Source organism: Centrocercus urophasianus, unplaced genomic scaffold (genome assembly GCF_019232065.1).
Source record: "Centrocercus urophasianus isolate 14NV4802_14NV808 unplaced genomic scaffold, USGS_Curo_1.0 seq_11, whole genome shotgun sequence".
NCBI lineage: Eukaryota > Metazoa > Chordata > Aves > Galliformes > Phasianidae > Centrocercus > Centrocercus urophasianus.
In genome coordinates, this window is record NW_024884253.1 from 60,959,840 (window position 1) to 60,980,586 (window position 20,747).

The window sequence follows — 20,747 nt, forward strand, 5'->3', positions numbered from 1 at the left end:
TCCTACAGAGGAGCTGATATCTGCCCCATCCTGGAAAAGCTTTCCAGGTTGGATTGTATTGCCATGTGAGAGCACCTTGCTGAAGAAGTGCACATCACTGCTCTGATGGGCTGACTCCACAACAATTCAGTCAGATTTACAATGCACCCATGCTAAATATTTACTTTATATGCTGCTGCAGAGAAGAAAAAAGATGCGGATGTAGCAGCTAACAAACATTGGCTCTGAAGAAGTGCAGAAAGCTGACTGGTAGTTTTTTAAGACAGTGACTGTATTTCAACTAATTCAGATCTGCGAATACAAAATCGTTGCACATGTACGTTACAATTGTTTGATTGGGTTTGAAGCACATTCTGCTGTTTTTCAATGTTAGGTATTTGTTATTTAAAAATGCAGTTTATAGGAATTACTGTTTCTTGCAGTCTAAAATTGTGTTAGATTAACTCATTTGTTTTGTTTTTTCCAGATTGCCTTCATGACCTTGACTCTATTTCCTATCCGACTCTTCTTTGCTGCTTTTATGATGTTGCTGGCCTGGCCTTTTGCATTCATTGCTTCAATGGGATGTGATGAGCAAGAGCTTGAAAAGCCCCTCTCCTGGTGGAGAAAGTGAGTAACTGATGTAGCACAATACTGATGTAGTGCAGGTACCACAGACACGCTTTCCTTTTCAACATAAAAATACAAACAGTATTTACATATTTTCTTAAGTTAGGAGACAAAAAATTCCTAACCGAATACCCCGAAAATGTTTGATTTACCAAATGGCTCAAGAATTACAGGAGGAAAATAGCTAATTGTTTGCCTCTTACTGTTATAGAGGATGTAGAATGAAGCTTTGTTATGGTATCCTTCAGTTTCAATTACTTCCATAATGTTAAGAAGATTGACACTATGAAATGTGCCCAGGCTTCATATTCTGTTATTTTAAACTGTTTCACTCCATTGTTTCCTTCTCTGTAACGAATTGACAGAACTTCTGTTGACTCTCTGAGGGCTTGCCCCATGCTTTGGTGCTCATTAATAAGGCTGTGCTTGTGTTGATATTGGAATGCTAATTAAGGTACAATGTAAGGTGGTGTTCACCCATCCATGAAAACTGCAGCTTAAGAGGCAAGGGAGGAGTGGTGTACCACTTCTTCTGTAAAAAACATTAAATGTATGAGCTGGCACTAGAGTGAGGGAGGTTGATTGCATTTTGCATCACAGGAGGTAAGGAGGCTGAGAACTGCAGAGGCACGTCACTTTACATTTAATTTGGAGTGAATTCAGCATATGACTGAAGGAATAATGGACTGCCTTCAGTCTTGCATACAGTTATTTTCAACCTTTATCCATGTGAGAATAATAATCTGCGGAGGTTAGGCTTTGCACCCTGTTGGTTCAAAGTGAATGCTTCTCTTTTCATGACTGTCTAGCAGTAAAGAATACACTTTAAGAGATAGAGGGAAGAAAGTGAAATATTTTCAGAGCTCCCAGGTATATTCTGTGTGCATCCCCCTGTTTAAGAATCTCTGCCCTTTGCTGCTGCAGTAGCTTTTGGGTAAACTTGAATCCAGGAATGAGGGTTGATGCATTCTAAGCAGTGTTTTAATAGTATTTTTTTGTGTGTGTGGGATCAGCTTATAGGGACTTTTTGGTATTACTGGAAAGCATTATTAGATATTGTATATAAGCAATTCAACAGGCTCAGCCCAAATAAAAATTAATTTAATGAAAAAATAAATGTGAACATTACATGATTTGAAGATATTAATATTCAGGAATGAAATGAAATGGAGCTGTAGCTTACCTTGAAAGTGCTGTTAAGCTTACACAGAAAGAAAATCACAGTGTTAGTATGTAAGCTGTGTCTGTATTTTGTCATGCTAATAGTTCTTATGTAATGTTTTTTCATCATTTTAGAGTATCCCTGTAGAAGTGTAACTGTTATTTGAACTCTTTTCAGGGTGGTGGACGTTTTGCTGAAAGCTATCATGAGAATGATGTGGCTTGCTGGTGGATTCCACTGGATAAATGTAAAAGGCAGACGAGCGTTGCCGGCAGAAGCAGCAATATTAACTGTGGCTCCCCATTCTTCTTACTTTGATGCCATTCCAGTAACTATGACCTTTGCCTCCATTGTGATGAAAGCAGAAAGCAAAGATATTCCTGTCTGGGGAAGTAAGTTGGTAGATAATCGTTTTTAATTTTTAAAGAAAAAATAATTATTCAGTAGCTTCACTAGTTTGGCATGAGAAGGCCTGACACACAAAGAAAAAAACTGCAATATTTTTTCAACACAACTAATGGAAAAGCAAATTAAGATGGGGCAAAGGGCGGCCCATGGAGAAAGTCTACCAAAGCTGTTTTTCTTCTTTAGTTTGGAGCTCAATCCCAGGAATGTTTCAAGAGTGGAGTCCGCCTGGAAGGTGCACTGCTCATCTCTCATGCATGAGTAAGCTTGTTTCAGGCAGTTTGTGAAAGAGCAGTAAAGCAGATTGTTGCAGATAACCAAGTCAGTAGTGTTTAAACTATCAGTGTAGATGTTCATGGTATTTTGAGATAAATTTGTGATTTTTATTTGCTGATGCAATTGTGCCAAGGATATTTGAGAGCTCTTGGAGTTATGTGTGTCTGACTGAATTGTGTGGGAACACCTTAAAGAAATTCATCCTACTATGTTTAGGGACCAGCAAAGTTTAGAAAATGTTGCTGTGTCTCATTGTGTAGATTTTAAGGATAATTTAAAAGGGGGAGAAAATTTTAATTTGGCCTTTGACGAGAGATGTGTGAACATAAATGCATAAACAAAAGTTCTGTTGCATCTTAGTGGAATCGGGCTGTTTGTGTTGACATCCTCTAATGTCATTGGACAGTGTGGTTTTAAGAATGTGTTTTAAATCAGCATCTGTCAGTCATATTTCTGAGTGGTTACATCTGGAAGCTTCATATAGGGAGCTTCTTGGCAATGTGCCTCTGCATCAAGTAAAACAGGCCAGAATGGTAGCTGTACCTCAATTTCCTGGAGTATTCTGCTAACGAGAGGGTAGTGAAAGATCTGTGTGAAAGTTAAAAGAAACTTTGAACAAAAATAATGTAGGCCTGTGTTTTTGAAAATAAATATATACAAACAAGCATAGTGTGAAATAAAAAAAAAATAAAATTAACTCCAATGTCCAGTATTGAAAGAAAATCTTGTTGTGAGATGGTATGTTGTCACTGCTGTACAGTATACAGGTGTCCAGGGTGAACTGGGCTTTAGGAGCAAGGATAGGTTTATCTTTTTTTCTCAGATGCTTCAGTTGACTGTTTAATAATTGCCTGCTCAGCAAAATAAATTGGTCCATATGGAGCTCTTCTTTGCTTTTAACTGGACTCTTTGGAGAACTTCAATGATGTAACTGCAGGTCATGTTCTGATACTGACATATGATGAAGTGGAAGAATGGTATTCAGCAGAATGCCGTAATTGCTGCTTGACATTGGATTCAGAGAAGACTAGTGAAAAAGTCTGAGGAACAGCTAGAGGGATACAGAGATTGCAGTTGCTTTGGATTTAGCACAAATAATGCACACTGAGAAGTTCCAACTGCTTCTCATATATCTCATTTTAAGGTAAAGCTTCAGTTAAAAGTGTAAGACTTACTGCAATCAAATCTTTAAACTATTCACTTGATTTTTTTTTTTCATGTGTGAGCGAAAACAGTTGCAAAAGAACAGAAAAAAAAAACAAAACAAGAAAGCTTTATATAGAGAGTTGATGGAATGTTACTGGTATATATAACACATATTTATATTAAAAATCTTAGTATTTTTTTTCCTGAATAGCTGCATTTATTTTACATTGTGCAGCCACAAAATTCATGTAATCCATTATGAAGTGTTTAGAAAAATGCCCTGGAAACTAGGCATGGCAGAAGTCGTAACTGGGATTCAGAGTTCAAAAAACCCTTTCCTTTTAAAAACAAAACAAAAACTAAAACCTTTTGTATGAGCAATATTAATTACAATAGTTTATGGTGTTAAAGGAAATGGACCTTAAGAACGTGGTAAGGACTCACGAATATTTGATTTAAATTTTAGTGAAAATTTCTTAGCAGAGTGAGGTGGTTGTTTTTTATATACGTATTATATATAAATTGCTTGGAAGATGTTTTCTGTGGAGCAGATGCTACTGAGCATCCTTTCCTTCTTTGATCTTGTATTTAATTCTAATGTTATTTATACTTCTCTACAAAAATAAGTTAGAAAAAAAGCAACCCATTCTGCTGGGCCTCTTACACTCTGAAAATGTGGCCATTTTTTCTATATTTCTCAGTAAACTGTCAACTCTTCAGACACACCTTGAATTTCTTAGAGAAGAATCGGTTTTTATGTTCTTCAGTTCTGTAGATCTTGTGAACTTCCTAAACCAGCTCCAGTGAAGTTGTGGAGTCAGCCACTGATAATGCTAATCTTGCTGTCTCTTAAGTGAGGATTGTTAACAGTCACTTGGAATTTTCTGAGAAGTTTTGAATAAAGTACATCCATTTAATTATGAGCTGACTTCTCAGAACATGACAAATGAAGCAATGGAAGGAAACTTCAGGTAATCTCAATGAGTAAGGACTTTAGGTGAAGGCATGATCTGCACTGAAACATGTATGGATGTCTGCTGAATATATGTAGTAGGTAATGTAATGACACTGTTATCAGGACATTATACGTTGTTTACTAGAAGGATCAGGTGGTGTAGCAGGCAAGGAAAGATCGGAATGCTAATGGGTTACTAGGATTGTTTCCAGAAGTACTTGAATGGGCAAGCTGCCTATATTCTACCCTTTCTTTGCCAGTCATAGAATATTAATCTTTTGATCCACTGACAATTTTAGTCCAGTTGATTAAAAGCTTTTTTTTTTTAATGGGATTGAAAGTATTCAACAGGTGTTTGTGTATGACTGTTTTATTGCTTTCTAACTTGAAGGCAGTTCTCCTGAGCCATGTAGCACAGCTTAAGAATCAGACTTAACTCATGACTTCTTCAGACAACTTTCTTCTTTTTAGGAAAAGAAAACAAACAAAATCTTTTCTTGCTCTAACAGAGTTATGAAGAACTCTTCAGTTAGTGATTAGTACAAGCAAAGAAAATCACCCACTTGATACATGTGCAGTGAGTTAAGCTCTCTGGAGAGGATCTGCTTGTCCAGAGTCCCCACCTGAAGTCTACTATCCAGCTCTGGCATCCACAAGTACAAGAAAGATATTGACCTATTAGAGCAGGTCCACAGAAAGGCCATGAAAATTATCAGGGGACTGGGAAAGCAATCATCTGAAAAAAGGCAGAGAGATTTGGGGTAATTCAGCCTGGAGAAGAAAAGGCTTTGAGGAGATCTCATTGTGGCCTTTCAGTGCTTTAAAGGAGGCTTATAAGAAAGATGGAGAAAGGCTATTTACCGTGACCTGTAGTGGCAGGACAGGGAGTAATTATTTCAGATTGAAAGAGGGTAGATTTGGATTGGATATAGGAAAGAACATTTTAATGATGGTGTACTGGAACCGGATGCTTAGAGAAGTTGTGGTTGCCCCATCACTGGAAGTGTTCTGAATCAGATTGGATGGGGCTTTGGGTGACTCCATGTTGTGGAAAAATGTTCCTGCCTGTGGCAGAGGATTGGACAGGATGGTCTTGAAAGTGCCCTTCCAAGCCATTCTATGAAACATACTTCGGATTTTAGTGATTTTGATTTTCAATTAAAAAAAAAAAAAAAAAAGGAAGAAAATCAGCATGTAGTAAGTTGAAAATGCCCAGATAGTCTGTGCTCATCGCTGTCATACTGAAGTTTGGCTTTTTAGCATTTTGATAGGTTGGAATGGAAAGTTCAGTACACCAGTACTGTGTAAGCTGTGTAGCCCAAGGAAGAAAACATCTGTGAATCTGTGGCATCTGATGTTGGCTGAGGAAGTTGAATCCATTCATTCATTAGCACAGGTCCTTATATTTTACTGTTTGATATATTGGACCTCTCTTCAAGTCAGAACAAGATCTTTCTGTGAACTTTGGATGATTGCTTTGGATGATAGCTTGAAGTGCTCATTGCTAGTGTGGAAAATACTTCAAAGAGAAGTGAAGGGGATTTATCAGCAAACACAGTTTGGCACGATTTGCTTGTTGGACAACTTTTGTAATTCAGTATTCTTCAATGATTTCAACTTGTAAAAACTAAACTAAATTGATAAGCTAATATAAGCTTTAAACAGCTGCTTCACATTTGTAACTTCATCCTTGAATACAGGAATTTGGTACCTGTGAAATGAACAGAAGAATATGTTAGTCAACAGAAATTTGTAAAGGAAAAGGAGGTAATTTATACTTGGCAGAATACAGAAGAGCTGTAGAGGAAGGGAAAAATCATACAATGCTATAATAACTATCAGTTTTTTTCCACATCTTGTAGACTTAAGAATTTTGGTTTAAGTTCACCTTTTGAAGGTACTTTATAGTCCTTTATTGAGCATCATGTCTAAGGGATAAGTAATTCTATGGGAAGTATTTATACGTTTTTATCTTTGAACTTAAAAGATACCAAATTACTTCCCCATTATTTCTGTGAAAAATTCTGCAACCCCGCTCCAGTTGTTCTTTTTCCTCATCCACAATACTTTTAAGAGCACCATGGTACAGCTGTAGCTCTCCAGTGAGAATCTCACACTTAAATACTGCAGAGATTCATCAAAACAGTCCTTTTATGTGTTATAAATCTGCGGCTTATAATAGTGTTAAGGTCACCAGCTTGAATGCCAGCATCCTGTGTTGGCATTGTAGCCTGCCTGGAGGACACAAATGAGCTCCAAGGAGTATTTTGAATGTATTGCTAAGCTTATTCATTTCATAAAGGCCAATCTGTGTTCTGATTATCTTTATAATAGTTCCCTAAGTAAAATCTGCTTACTTAATTTCTTCTATTATTACAAAAAAAAAAAAAAAAAAGCCCTGTTATAACAATTTGTCTTTTAAAAGAGCCATGGAGCTCTGAAGTTTCTTGTTCATTCCATAGCCTGAATTCCATTATTTGGACCTCATGCAAAAGAAATGCTGGGGGAAGGCTGAGGATGGTGAGGGTTTGTTTCTTTTAGTTGCTGTAGGTTTGTTTTATATTGCAACAATAAGGGAAACTCAGGACTAGCATCAATTAGAAACAAAGCAGAGTTGTGAAATTATTTAAGTGTGGTTTTACTTCCATTTCTTTGTTTGTTCCTTTTTTTTCCTTTGTGGTTTTTTTGTGTGTGTGTGTGCTGGGGTTTGTTTTTTTAACCTTCTCAGAACAGTAGCCCCAGCTGGCCCATGATGACCTTTGATGCTCCTCTAGCTAATACTGTGGATACTGCCCAAGAACAAGCATGTAGAAAAAAGTACTAGAGTGTTGTATGGCAACTTCTCTCTGATTAGCTGTCTTCTAGGCTTCAGCAACTTGTGGGATAAAGGTAATTAATTATTCCAGCAGGTGGTCAGATGTCTGGCATTTTCCTGTGAGGTGTGATGGGTTGGTTTCGCAGAAGCATAGAACAATTTTGGTGAATGCTGGTGCAACTGCCAGCAAGGTGCCAACAGAACTAGAAGCTTCTGCTGAGTGCACAAGTGTCATGCTTCACACTTGTTTTTCTTTTTTTTTTTTCCCCTCACACATTAAGCACTGGCTGATCCATTAATGCAGCAAGTTTATCCTTGCCAAAAGAAGATTATACAGCTAGTGCCAGTGAATTCATCTCGGAGCAGTTGTAAATATGCAATCTGTCTTTTATACTTGTTTTAGGCAATCAGGTTAGCTAATGATATAGTAACTTAAACCTTTGAGTAAGGCTACAAGATATGAACATGATAAAAAATGCATATAAATACAGTCTGCTGAGCTAAAAGCATGAGATAGTAGAGTATACTTGCAGATGCTTTACCTGTAGCACTCTTTGATATTGCAGAAGCTGTAAATACTGGGTTTTTGTTCTTTTTCTTTTAGGAGGCTTCAGTATCCTTGTGATAAACGTGCATGGATTGATTTCTGACTCTTGTTCACTCTCAATTCCTGTGTGTAAAAATTTTCCTGTTTATAACCAGTAAGCCACAAAAGAAATGCCTGAGACCTGATTAATCTAAGGAACAGGCAAACAGGTGACAGCTCAGAACATAAGCATGTTTTTTTCCTTTTGCACTGATTCCCCCAGAAAAGATCACATAAACCATATATGCAGTGTATTTGATGGAGTACCTGCAATTGAAGTTGAGCTGTCATAGGAAACAAAAACTCTAAAGAAAGTAGCATTTCAGGCCACAAGATTTGTTTCTGGTAACAGTTGCAATGGCAGGCTCCTGCTGCTTTGCAGGGAGAGGGGAGGGATAGGTTTTGCAGGAGTAAGAAACTAGCTATAGTCAATCTGCTTTGCTACAGAGAGCTGTGATATGTACAAAACTTTTAAATTGTGATGTGTGTCCATCTATTGAAGATTAAACAAGTCAAGTGCCAAAATCGTGAAAAAGGTTTTCCACATAGGAATTCATGAAAATAATTCAATATAACTCCACTATTTCAGCTGAGAATTGAAGTTTGTAATATGTATATGTATATATATAATAAAGTAGTTATATTCTTGTGTCAGAAATTCTCTAGAGGACTGTTGGTGTGTGTGTGAATCTTTTTCAAAGGAAGTTGGGGGAAAAAAAAAAAGCTGTTATGCTTGTTTTTGTTTTTCTTTCTTTTTAGCTCTAATCAAATATATCCGACCAGTGTTTGTATCTCGGTCAGACCAGGATTCTCGCAGGAAAACTGTTGAAGAGATAAAGAGACGTGCTCAGTCTGGTAAATGGCCTCAGGTACTGTACAGGACTACTGTGTGTCAGGTGACATTTGACACTGTCATGCTTTTGGATATGCAGGATGCTTTAGGTGTTTTCTTGGGGGTGGACTTCCCCCTTCTGTGGAATATCAAAGATAACTTTCTAATCTATACGGAACAACTGTTACAGTAACTTTTCATTGTAGTATTTTTCAAAGGGAGTCTGGGTAAGTTCCTGGGAAGAGAGTTTTATCAGGTGCTGCCAAGTGGACAATCCATGTCAGGTTTTGGAAGTCCTATGAAGAAAAAATAATCATATGCTTGGTAAAATAGCTGGGGAGTATCATGTGTTGTTGCTTTTCATATTGTGACATAGCATATTGTCATTATTGGAGATAGAATATTGGCCAAGATAGTCCAAGTATTTCAAATGTTCCAAAAGTTAGAATATGCCTCTGTTGGGCCACATAGTGAGAACGCTTTTGAATTGTCTGGGTTTTTTTATTCATCATGAACGTGACTGCTTGTAATGTGCTTTGGAAGACAGTAATGAGGAAGAAGGCATAACTACCTAAGGTCTACAGTTTATTGAAGCAAGTGATTACTTTGAAAATGTGAAGCATTCTTCTTGTGAATTTTTTAGATTAAGATAGCAAGATAGCTTTCTTTGATGGCGTGGTTCTTTCCACAATGGTTAGGTACACATATTGGACTATAAAGACATAAACAATGACAGAAAGGTGATGCATAGCTGTTACTGCATCACTTTAACCAATATATTTGAAATATGAAGAAACTGAACTCCAAAGCTGAAGTGATTTCTAGACCATCTATAAAACTAGTACAAGTGTAGGCAGTAAAACCATTAATGATAGTTCTCGCCCATTGGTTTGTCCCTTTATGATGTGTATTTATTTCCTTTAAGTGTCTCAGCAGTTTCAGCAGTTCATGGCTTTTTGCCAAGGTATTTTTTTTTTTAAACAAGTTTCATTTTTTTTCACAATTTAATACCTTCCTCTGAATTTGTTTTAACTTGAACATTTTTCTTCTTGTTAGAATTCTGTTCAGATATTTTAAGCCTCTATCATTCTGATATCTGTATGCAAGCCAAATAATAAATGTATTAAATAGACACCAATCTTCCTTTTCCTAGCCTGTAAGAAGACTGGGTGCAGGAATTTTGTTTTGTTGTGGGACAGAGTATACTTTACAAACACAAAAAACGTTTATGAAAATTCTGTCTAATGCACAAGTTTTCCTAGTCCCTGTTAATGTTCTGATAGAATCAAAGGTAAAACTTTGAATGAAGGCAAACTTCTCTATTGTAGTCAGTTAACATGTCTTTCAAAAAGATGTGTTTATAAATGAATCCCCATTCAAATATTTCTTAAGTCAACTTTTTTCTTTTACTTCAAGATAATGATATTCCCAGAGGGCACATGCACAAACCGATCCTGTCTAATTACATTCAAGCCTGGTAGGTATGATGCTCATTTCTCTGTTCTCTACAGAATGTTCTTGTATCTTCAGTTTCTGAAATGCCACTTGCATTGTAATTTGTTTGCTGTTGCAGAAATTGAGTTATAAATCTTGTAATAGAGTGGGCAGAAATTTCCAGATACTGTGGAAGAATTATGCTTTTGCTGTTATGCAAAACATTTATTTGGATAATTCAGATTTTTTTCTTGCCTTCTGTGATTCCTGAGAGCTGGAGGTTTCTTACTTAGTGTTTGTGTTTGAATTTATGCCCCTTGAGTCTTGCTGCATTTAAATACAACGTAGTGGTATCAGCTGGTATCCATTTCAGACTGCTGTGGCATTTGGTTCTGTGTAGTGTTTGTTGCTGAGTTGTGTTCTGGTGAAGACAGCCCAAGAATCCTACCAGTATAGCACTGTTGCAGAGACTGCCTTTTTAATGCAAGATTTTGTATTAAATATGTGCATTCTAGGCAGTTTACAGTTAGTAGAACCCTGTTATCTTACAAATACATAACAATGACCACTACCAGAGGTGTGAACTGCAGTTATAATAGGATTATTAACATTGCAATGATCTACCAGTGTTTGTTAGAAACTTGCCTTTGTGGTGTAAGTAGGAAGATAAAAGTGAATAGGCTGTAGTGAGCAAATCAGCTGTGAATGTGTTTGCCTCTTCCTAGTTTTCTGCCTAATTCATTGTATTCCCTTCTTATTGTGTCTTATTTTTTGTTGCTTGCAACTTGGATATCTGTATCGGAATATAATGAATCAGCATTGTGATTCTGTGCTCTGATTAATTTGGCTGAAGGAAACTCATTATTATATCCTAATGAAACTTTTACAAAACTTTTCCTTATCCCCTCTTAACTTTTACCTTTTAGATGAATGAGTGATGGTTAGAAGAACGTCCACTTCTACTTCTTTTGCTCTTTCTTCCACTCCTCTCAATCTTTTCCTCTTCTCTAAATCCCAACCATGCTTTGAAAGTCTAAATTCTTCATTAAAGCCTCGATTCCCTTCTTCCCTTCTGTTCCATAGACATTCCAGCCACCGGGTATCATATACTTTTTGCCTCAAATCTACTGTCTTCTTCTCTGGTCTGGTACATGCTGCTCTGTCTGCCTCTTGACTGTTTCACTTTTCCTGCTGCGACTTCCACTCCACCAAATCTTTTCTCAAGACATCTCAGTTATATCAAGTAACTTCAGGTCTCCATTTGAATAACTGCTTTGAGGGTGCCTTTACCTGTTCTGCTCTCATGCCCTACATTCATTATACTAATTATAGTTTTGTTTGTGTTTATGCAAGCTAGTTTTAGAGGGAAAGCTATCTAACTTTGTATAAATGGTAGTGTTGTCGCATACCTCTTAGATTTTGTCATCTTCTGGTTCTTTCTAAAGTTGCTTAAGCTGTGTTTCTTGGAGACAGAGAGAATAGGAAGCATAAGTGGGCCAAGTACTGTATCTTTGCAGGATACCATTCAAAAGTAGCCTTCATTAAAGATGTTTATATTCCATTAACAATTTTTTTTACACCCATGTAATTATCCATTTTAAAATAAAATAAATAAAATGTGAAAAATAAATGAAATGTGAAACATACAGTACGTGATCAGTACAGTACAGAACATCATTCTGTTCTCAATTTTAATTGGAATATTAGACAGCATTTAGAACATTGCATGCAAAACATTATTTGAATCACGGAATGGCCTGGGTTGGAGGGGGCCTCAAGGATCGTGAATGTCCATTCCCCTGCCACAGGCAGGGCTACCAACCTCCACGTGTAACACTAGACCAGAACTAGAGATATCTCTTAAAATCAAACTGTTTTCACAAGAAAAAGAACCGTGTTGTTAACGTGAAGCGGCACTTCCGTACAGTAGCTCTGAGTCAGTATATTCTGTTACACTGTACAATAAACAAATAGGCCTCTCTGAGGTGAACTAAGGTGAGGAAAAAATAAACTTACCCTGTTATTTCGTAAAGATGCACTTGCTTTAAATGGGTGTTGCTCAGCTAAGTGTAGATAGCTTTTTACATTAGAAAGCTCAGATTCTTCACCAGAAGATGCTGTTGATCATGGGAATTGTTCTGACTTAACTATTTCTTCTGTACCCATGTTTATTTCATTTATCAAGTTTGGTACAAGCTTTGAATTGTGGCATGACAATTTATGTAAATGGAGGATAATGTAGAAAATACAAGCAAACATTTTAACTACTATCTTTTGAAAACATGGATATCATTCTGCAGTGCTTTTTAAAAATTACTTTGAGCCTACCTTACCTTATTTTTTCTCTATCAGCTAATTCCTATGCATATCTATCTGACCATTAATCATGTAATCCTTTCTTTACTGCAAAAAAGTCTGCTGTACCTAAATCTGCTATAAATTAATTGTGTGTCATATGTACCTTCTAGGAGCATTTATTCCTGGAGTTCCTGTACAGCCAGTGGTTTTACGTTACCCAAACAAACTGGTAAGTTCAGCTTGCAGTGTAATTGGAAATCTAGTGCTTTTACTTCTAAATTCACAGATACTTCTGTAACTTTTTAGGACAGACAATTAGGTTTATAAATTTGGAAAGTATTTATAGATGCCTATTTGCTAAGTATACATTCTGTAAGCCTCTAGCAGTGTAAATAACTGAAAATTTACATGCTTTCTCTTTAATTAGGTTGCTCCATTAAACGAGTGCTTTAAATGTTATTTGGGATGTTGCAAAAAGTACTGTGTATTTGACAAGACGTAAATCATTTTTTGTCTAGGATCTTTGTTGTGTTTTCTGTTATTGCTCTGCATGCTAGAGTGTTTTCTTCATTCATTGCTGGAAGATGTTTCTGCACCTTCTGCCTGTGGAGATGTTAGATACAAATTAATACAACTAGCTAAATGATAATAGAAAAAATAAGTTAGGGATCTTTTTATAAAGTGTTTGACGCATTTTTATAAGGTGGCTCCTTGTCCGTGCTTCACATTTACTTTGCATTTGGTTGAAGAGTGCTAGATGCTAGAGTGTTTGAAATGGCCTTCAATATAAAATCAGGTTAAGGTAAAATGTGAAGTGTTAATTACAATATCTAAATTTAACAGTTGTTACAAATGTTTGTGAAGTAAGGGCAAAGAAAGATAAAGCTCTTGTGATCTACCTTCAAGATCAAGAAGGATTCTTTTTTTTCAGTTCACCATTCTTGTTGTAGATGCCTCCTTGTCCTACTGCAAGAATCAGATTGTTCTTCATACCTTAGTTAATTAGGTGATGCTTCCAAGTGAACTTTGTTAGGGTGCTGTGACAAATACAGTAGCCTATTATGCTCAGGTGGGGTAAAGTGCATTGTAGCAAGCTGTCCATGACATTTCATTACATAATTATTTCCAGGAAAACGATCTTCTCCATAGTTTTAAAATTTTCCATCAATTTCAAATGTAAGGTATATGCCTTACATCATACTTAATATACTTTTTACTCCTATTTTATATTGGTTATAACAATATCAAACCATACAAGGCTATCAGACATTAATTAGCAAGTATCTTCAAAAATATATTATTGTACTAAAATGTCCTTATTGTCTGTAGTACATAATATGCAGTGTTTGTAAATGAATATTAAATGTTCCTAATGCTCTATTAACTGTAACTGTAAACTTCTTATAATAAAATAGATCAGTGTGAATTTTCTGAGCTCATTCCTAATTTTTAATGTTGTTGTAAAATGTCTTAAACCTATAAATATTCATATAGATAGCCAAAAGAGGTGGCCTGTATGTGTGTGCAGCTTTACTTGTTCTTACTACTTGTAATTACTGTAAAGCACTGCTGAGTTTTTGGTGCCTTGCTGGGTAATTTAACCTCCTAAGATGTCTTCCATTGAGAATTGAGGCAAGAGGATAATTACTGTCACTATTTAAATTCAGATTTGCTTGGGATCTGCAGAAGAGTTGTAACAAGTTTGAATGAGGAGGGAAAGGAAGAGGATGATTTCATGGTATATGAAGATGAGATTTCTGACTAGGATGCAGTTAAGAGTTGAGTAGCAGGAAAGAAGAATGGAGTAGGGAGAGAATAGTTTGTTTTGTGGGCTAGCGCTGCATTTCTAGCAAATTTTAATTGTCTCTGGCTTCTTTGTCATCTTGTCAGACAACTGCATATTGTAATTATATGTTTACAAAGGAATTTATCATTAAAATCTTTTCTTAGCCAGTGAACTGTAGTTAGGCATTGCGTGCAGTTTTTCTCTGCTGCTTTTAGCTTGAACTATCTGTTCTGTTCTGCCTTCAGAGCTCAGATTTCTCAAAATAGGGATGAGAACAGTCTTGGAACTGAGTGCACCTGACAGACTGGGGAGGCTTTTGTAGATCAGAGCTGTGGGTGAATGTCACTGGTTTGTGTACTCTTATGTGCTTATTTCCTTGTACTCTGTGCATTCAGGAACTAGGTAAAGTACTGGAAGAGACTGAAATGTGGCCCGGCGGGGGGGGGGGGGGGAAGAAAATCAGTTCTCTTATAGCAAAAGAATTATGAATTTATGCCAACTAGAAATAGATTATTTTCTGTCAAGGTTGCCCTTCAACATCTTTGTAAGGCCTTGTGACTTTGCAGCAGATGATGTCTCTGGTTCTTTGCCATTGTTTATTTAGGAATAATAGTATTTTAGTCTGTTGCTCCTCTTGATGTAAGATCAGAAAGAAATTAAGGCTCAAAATTAAGGCTTGATTTTAAGCTTACTTCTGTTTTCCTAGCCCATTAGTTAATAGTTCATGTACAATATGAACTGTATTTTAAGTAAAGGAAATACTGTGTTATTCTCATCCTTATCAAAGCAGTCTTTTTGCAATTCATTTTTACTCTAATTCCCTTCATTGTGAATGTAGTTCTTCCTTTTTTTGAATTTTCTGTCTGTGCTGGTAATTATGGGGGGCTATCTGCTTTTCTAAATATCAGAGCTATTTTAAATATATTTTGATGTCCAAGCTTCTTCTGAAGTTAACTGTGCTATTTGATGTCAGGTTTGACATCATCTCTGCAGCATCACTGTACCAGGGCTGTATGGATGTAATTTAATATGCTCATTCTCATTCTGCTACAATGCTGAATTTTATAGTTGCTGCCTGATATAATTCTCAGTATTTTCTTATATCAAATATAAATAATGTGAAGGATATTTTTCCACTTAATTCAAAGGATTAATTATATAAATAGAAAAGTTTCAAAATGTACTTTCAGTGTTATTGAAGTGCATACTGTGCCAGTGTAGTACATGAGTGAGTACCAGAATAAACTGGTAGCTGTGATAAATATTAAATGTAAGCCAGATACGGAAAATACCACTTCTAGTCTTTGACTTATTCTTTTTATCATAAAAATATTGTAGGCAGGAGCCTACTGTAAAGCAGTTCTCTTTCCTGAAGAACATAATTCACTTTTCCAGTAGTGAGCATTTACTTCTTATTCTTGCTTCATCTTAACACTGTCAGTGAGAAAAAGCATGCCTGTCTACTGTGGCATTCACATTGGTAATTTCTCACAACATTGTTGATTAAATATGGGACTTCAAATTTGTCAGTGGCTGGATTCTGAAAAAAATTCTAGTGATCTTTTGCCTGAACAAACTCATAGGGGCTTGTGTTTTTATCTTGTTTTATATTCCTCTGCATTGCTGTAGTTTAGGGAGCTGACTTAGAATCGTCTTAAAATCATAGAATGGTTTGGGTTGGAAGGGACCTTTAAGATCATGTAGTTCCAGCCCACCTACAGTCAGGGACATCTCCCTCTAGATTAGGTTGCTCAAAGTCCCATCCCATCCTGGCTTTGATTGCTTCCAGGGAGAGGGCATCCCTGGGCAACCTGTTCCAGTGTCTCACCACTCACAGTAAAGGATTTTTTAAGCATATGTAGTGTGGTGTTCCACATGGTAAATCTGGTATCTGATGAGAGAGAACATCAACCCTCTACACTCCAGTGGTCTGAGTTTACAGATGGAAACTTTGTGGGGGAAAAAAATGAGTCCATAAAGTGCTTGATTGCAGTAATATCAGAAATATCAAAAATGCCAGAAGGATTCTGTGGAGTTTTTATGTCTATAGTTTTGCTGTTAAACAAGATCACTGCATGGAGAAGTCTGCTTTCATGCACCTGTGCTAATTGCTGAAGATGGAACACTTTTTCATATCTTATTTGATTTTTATAATTACTGAAGGACTGCCAAGAATTTGTCTTTTCTTTCATGAAATATTGATGTTATTCCAGGCTGTTGCATTTCTCAGTGCTGCTTTCACTCGAGATGGATTTTTTGCTTAAAATTGTGATTAAAAAGGGTTTAACTTTCTTTTTCAAGATCATGGCACATACAATCACCTAAACTCTTCAAAATATGTTTGTGTGGTAGTACAGAACTAAACTAGAACGTTTTTTCTTAGGTTGATAAAAATATTTTTTCCTTCTCTTTTGTGTGACTGAATTTCCTGAGTCCTCTTAACTTTCTTTTAGTGACTTGTACTTTTTTTTCCCCCCAGTTAATTGGAACAATAACTTGAAACGTGTTTTCAGGCTTTTGCCTGAAAATCATGTCTCCAGGTATTGCAGTTTTTTTTTTTTCATATGATACTTCTTAATCTTTGTTAATATTACTGTGATCTCTACTGTAATCTACTTACTTGTTAGTACTCCTTTCCAGCTCTCTGTTTTCTTTTATTACTTGCATCTTGTTAATTTCTTTCACTGTTCTTTGCCCTGTTAGGGTTTTACACCCATATTTTGTTTTTGTTTAGATGTTTTGTTTTGGATTATACCATGAAGGTATAATCTTTATTTCTTGCAAGACCTTCTTAATGCAGTAAAAAAGCTAGATGCCAGTGGTAGTTGGCAGTAATTTCTGAGTAGCAAAAAGGTTGGAACTCAAAGGTTAGACATCACCCTGTACTTGTTCACTTTTGAGCGTGGTTATAGTTCTGCATTCCAAAAAACATTCCCACAGGGCTTTGGGATTTGGAGTTGTGAACTTGTTGTCTCAGCCAGCTAAAAATGCTTCTGGTCTTGCTTGACAGCAGATTGATGAGTTTAGATGTCTTGTAGCTTTTAGTTCTTGGATCAGACAGACATATATTCCCAGTGGGCGTCAGGATGACCGTGAGCCAGCACTGTGCCCTTGTGGCCAAGAAGGCCAATGGCATCCTGGGGTGTATTGGAAGGGGTGTGGTTAGTAGGTTGAGAGAGGTTCTCCTCCTCCTCTACTCTGCCCTGGTGAGACTGCATCTGGAGCAATGTGTCCAGTTCTGGGCCCCTCAGTTCAAGAAGGACAGAGAACTGCATGAGAGAGTCCAGTGCAGAGCCGCAAAGACAAGGGAGTGGAGCATCTCCTTTAAGAGGAAAGACTGAGGGAGATGGGTCTCTTTAGCTTGGAGGAGACTGAGGGGTGACCTCACTACTGTTTATAAATATGTAAAGGGTGAGTGTGAAGAAGATGGAGCCAGGCTCTTTTCATTGACATCCAATGATAGGACAATGGGCAATGGGTGCTTCAAGCTGGAACATAGGAGGTTCCACATAACTACTAGGAAAAACCTTCTTCATGGTGAGGGTAACAAACTAGAACAGGCTGCCCGGAGAGGTTGTGGGTTTTCCTTCCCTGGAGACATTCAAATCCTGCTTGGATGTGTTCCATAATGTATGCCTAATCTAGGTGTTCCTGCTCTGGCAGGGGAATTGTATTCAATGATCTTTTGAGGTCCCTTCCAATATCTGACATTCTGTGATTCTGTGATGCACGCCCTTACTGAGAAAAGTGGGGAAAAATGCTCTTTTGAGGTAAGACATAAGGTCTTACTTGTCCTAGTAATTCTTCTTAGTTGAGAAGACTTTCCTTCAGTCATCTGTACAGGTCCCAAAAACTTTGGAAGTACCATAGAGTTCATACCTGTTGCTGGGAGATCCAGCTACCTATGTCGGGACACTTAAGGAACAGCCTAGCCAGCTAGATTGGTCAGGAAAAAGCACATGGAGTAAGTATCTCAAGTAAATTCGGCTTTTGTTACCATAACTTTATTTTCCAATATTAGAAGCTTTTGATGGATCACTGGATCTTTAGATGTTTTATAAATACAGATTTTTATGTCTTTAAGACTTGAGTTACTGAGTATTTCCTAGCTTCGTAAGAGCGGCTGATTCTTGGCATCGCTGGCTTACTCTTATTGGGACTAAGAACTATTAGAAAGAGAGTATTGACTTTTCCATGAAAATCTCAGTCGTATGTCATCAGCTAAACTATCCATAATGTCACAAGTTTAAAGTGCAATAATTAACTGCTGTGCTTCCTTTTCTTAGGACACGATCACATGGACATGGCAAGGTCCAGGAGCGTAAGTGGATATATTTTATTGCTTGAATCATTATTGCTTTCCTTAATTTGGCTTTATTGACGTGATTTGTAGGAATATATAGTCAAGTAGTAATCGCTGGATGCTGGTGTGGGATTTTGTCTTTTATATAATATTCCATAGGTATGGTAATTTCAGTTAGAAGAATCCAGTTATAAATGATGGACTTCTGATGCTAAGTTTCTGATAGTTTGCAGGATAGATTTTTAGGAGGTTTATTTCATTTTTTTGTTCTGCTTTGCATATTTTATTGTCTGCAGATCAGTTTGAATTCTCTGTATGGCTTTTATTTGAAATTGGTCTAGTCCTGTGAAGGCAGTCATCCCATTTACAGAGTGTGTAAATACCATTTCTGTTGTCTTGACTGATTGTAACTTTGACTTATTTAAAACAAAATGTTATTTTAGAAGTTCCTTAGCAAATTAATGTAATGTAAGATATACAAGGGAGGAGTTTGTCTTCTTTTAAAAACGTGTATACATACATGCAGACACTCTTTCCACATTAGAGTTCATTTAAAAAAAAAAAAAAAAAAAAAAGTTGGAATCAAAACCAGAAATTCTCAACCTTAAATTAAGGGGAATTTGATTTTATGATTAGTAGTTTGCCGTTAACCATCTTCTTTGGAACTATTGTTTTGAATGTCTTATATGAGATCTTACAACTTTAATAATAATGAGGAAGCCATGGGGACTAGACAAGACTCAATTTGGTATTTTTTCTCAATAAATTTTGCACCTTTAAATGGGTTAAACCAAGTCTAATTAAAGACACACAAATTTGGAGACCTTGAGGAAATCATCTATCACTTCAAAGGTTTAATGTTCAGTTGAATCTTTACATTGAAAGTAAATGAATCCACAGTAGTGTCTAAAGTAGGCAAGTATGGCAGCATATTTACTGCATGCAGACATTTCTTGTCTTTGCTTGTCAATTCCTACCTCTTCCCTCACATTTGCAGTGTGGGCCATCTAGCAAATTAGCTCAATCAGTGGAGAAACATAAATAACCTTCTAGCTTAGTGTCTTATCTGAGGAGTCGGGAGCATGTAGGAAGAAGAGAAGGAAGGAACTTGTAAATATGTTGCCTCAAATCACTGTAGCGTGTACAGTACCCTCATTCTAAAATGTTGAACTCTACTAACAAAGTTGAATTAAATGAATCTTAAATAAAATTCTAAAGCAGCTTGTGAAGTTATTCAAGTTCATTCAGTCAATTTCAAATTACAGCTTTACTTAATTAGGATTAATTCTCTTGAGTGACTTAAACTGTATTTCTGATGTCGTAGCAAAAAAATACTGTGAAAGCTGCTATGTTCTTCACTTTCTCAAGCAAATGTCTGCTGTCCTCTGTTGTAGTATTAGCCAAAACTTAATCTGGAAACGTTGCTTTTTTCAGGAGAGTTCAGTTTACAAAAGATTGGCAGGATATTCAAAGTTGATGTAATCCATAAAAGTAACTGAAAATGTTTCCTGGAAATTGTACATTTTAGAAAGTCATGTTTTCAGTAGTTTGATATTATTCAAAGCAGATTAACTTGCCTCCTCCATGAAAACAAAGGCAGTTTGACAGTGGCATGCAACTTAAATTTTCTTTTAGTCTTGAGTTAGATCTAGCTTATATCAACTCTTAAATTCATGTTTATAATTTAAGATTAGTATCACAGAATGATAAAGTAGGTTGGAAAGGACCTTAGAGATCATCTAGTCCAACCCCCCTGCCATGGGCACCTTTCACTAGATCAGGTTGCTGAAAGCCTTGACAACCTGCCCGCCATATTAAATGGCCACAAGGAGGTCTCCCAAGAGCCTTTTCTTGTCCAGCCTAAACAACTCTAACACTAAGGCAAAAAACATGTTACAATCTTGAATAAGTGTATAGCAAAATGAGTAGTACTTTCAGTAATATATAAAGTGCACTTTGTCTGCCAAAGAGAATTTTGATCAGTCCTCCTAGCTTCATGATTGACTACTGTCAGCTACCCAGATACTGTATAAAATGTGCCAAGTGATGCTGCTCCTTAACTTAGGTTCACTAAATCCTTTCCTGTATTTGAATCCTGCTGGAATCAACTCAACCTTGGAGAGCGATATCTTGTGTCTTA

At 36.6% G+C, this 20,747-nt stretch overlaps 1 protein-coding gene across 1 annotated transcript in view; it reads left to right on the forward strand.

Annotated features, from left to right (window-relative positions):
- The window catches only part of LPCAT1 (lysophosphatidylcholine acyltransferase 1), a 60,629-nt gene that overhangs the window by 6,794 nt on the left and 33,088 nt on the right, over window positions 1-20,747 (forward strand). Inside the window, 6 exon segments of the mRNA XM_042839177.1 lie at window positions 467-609; window positions 1,949-2,163; window positions 8,714-8,823; window positions 10,203-10,263; window positions 12,689-12,747; window positions 18,591-18,625. Of these exon segments, the coding sequence (XP_042695111.1) occupies window positions 467-609; window positions 1,949-2,163; window positions 8,714-8,823; window positions 10,203-10,263; window positions 12,689-12,747; window positions 18,591-18,625 (623 nt within the window).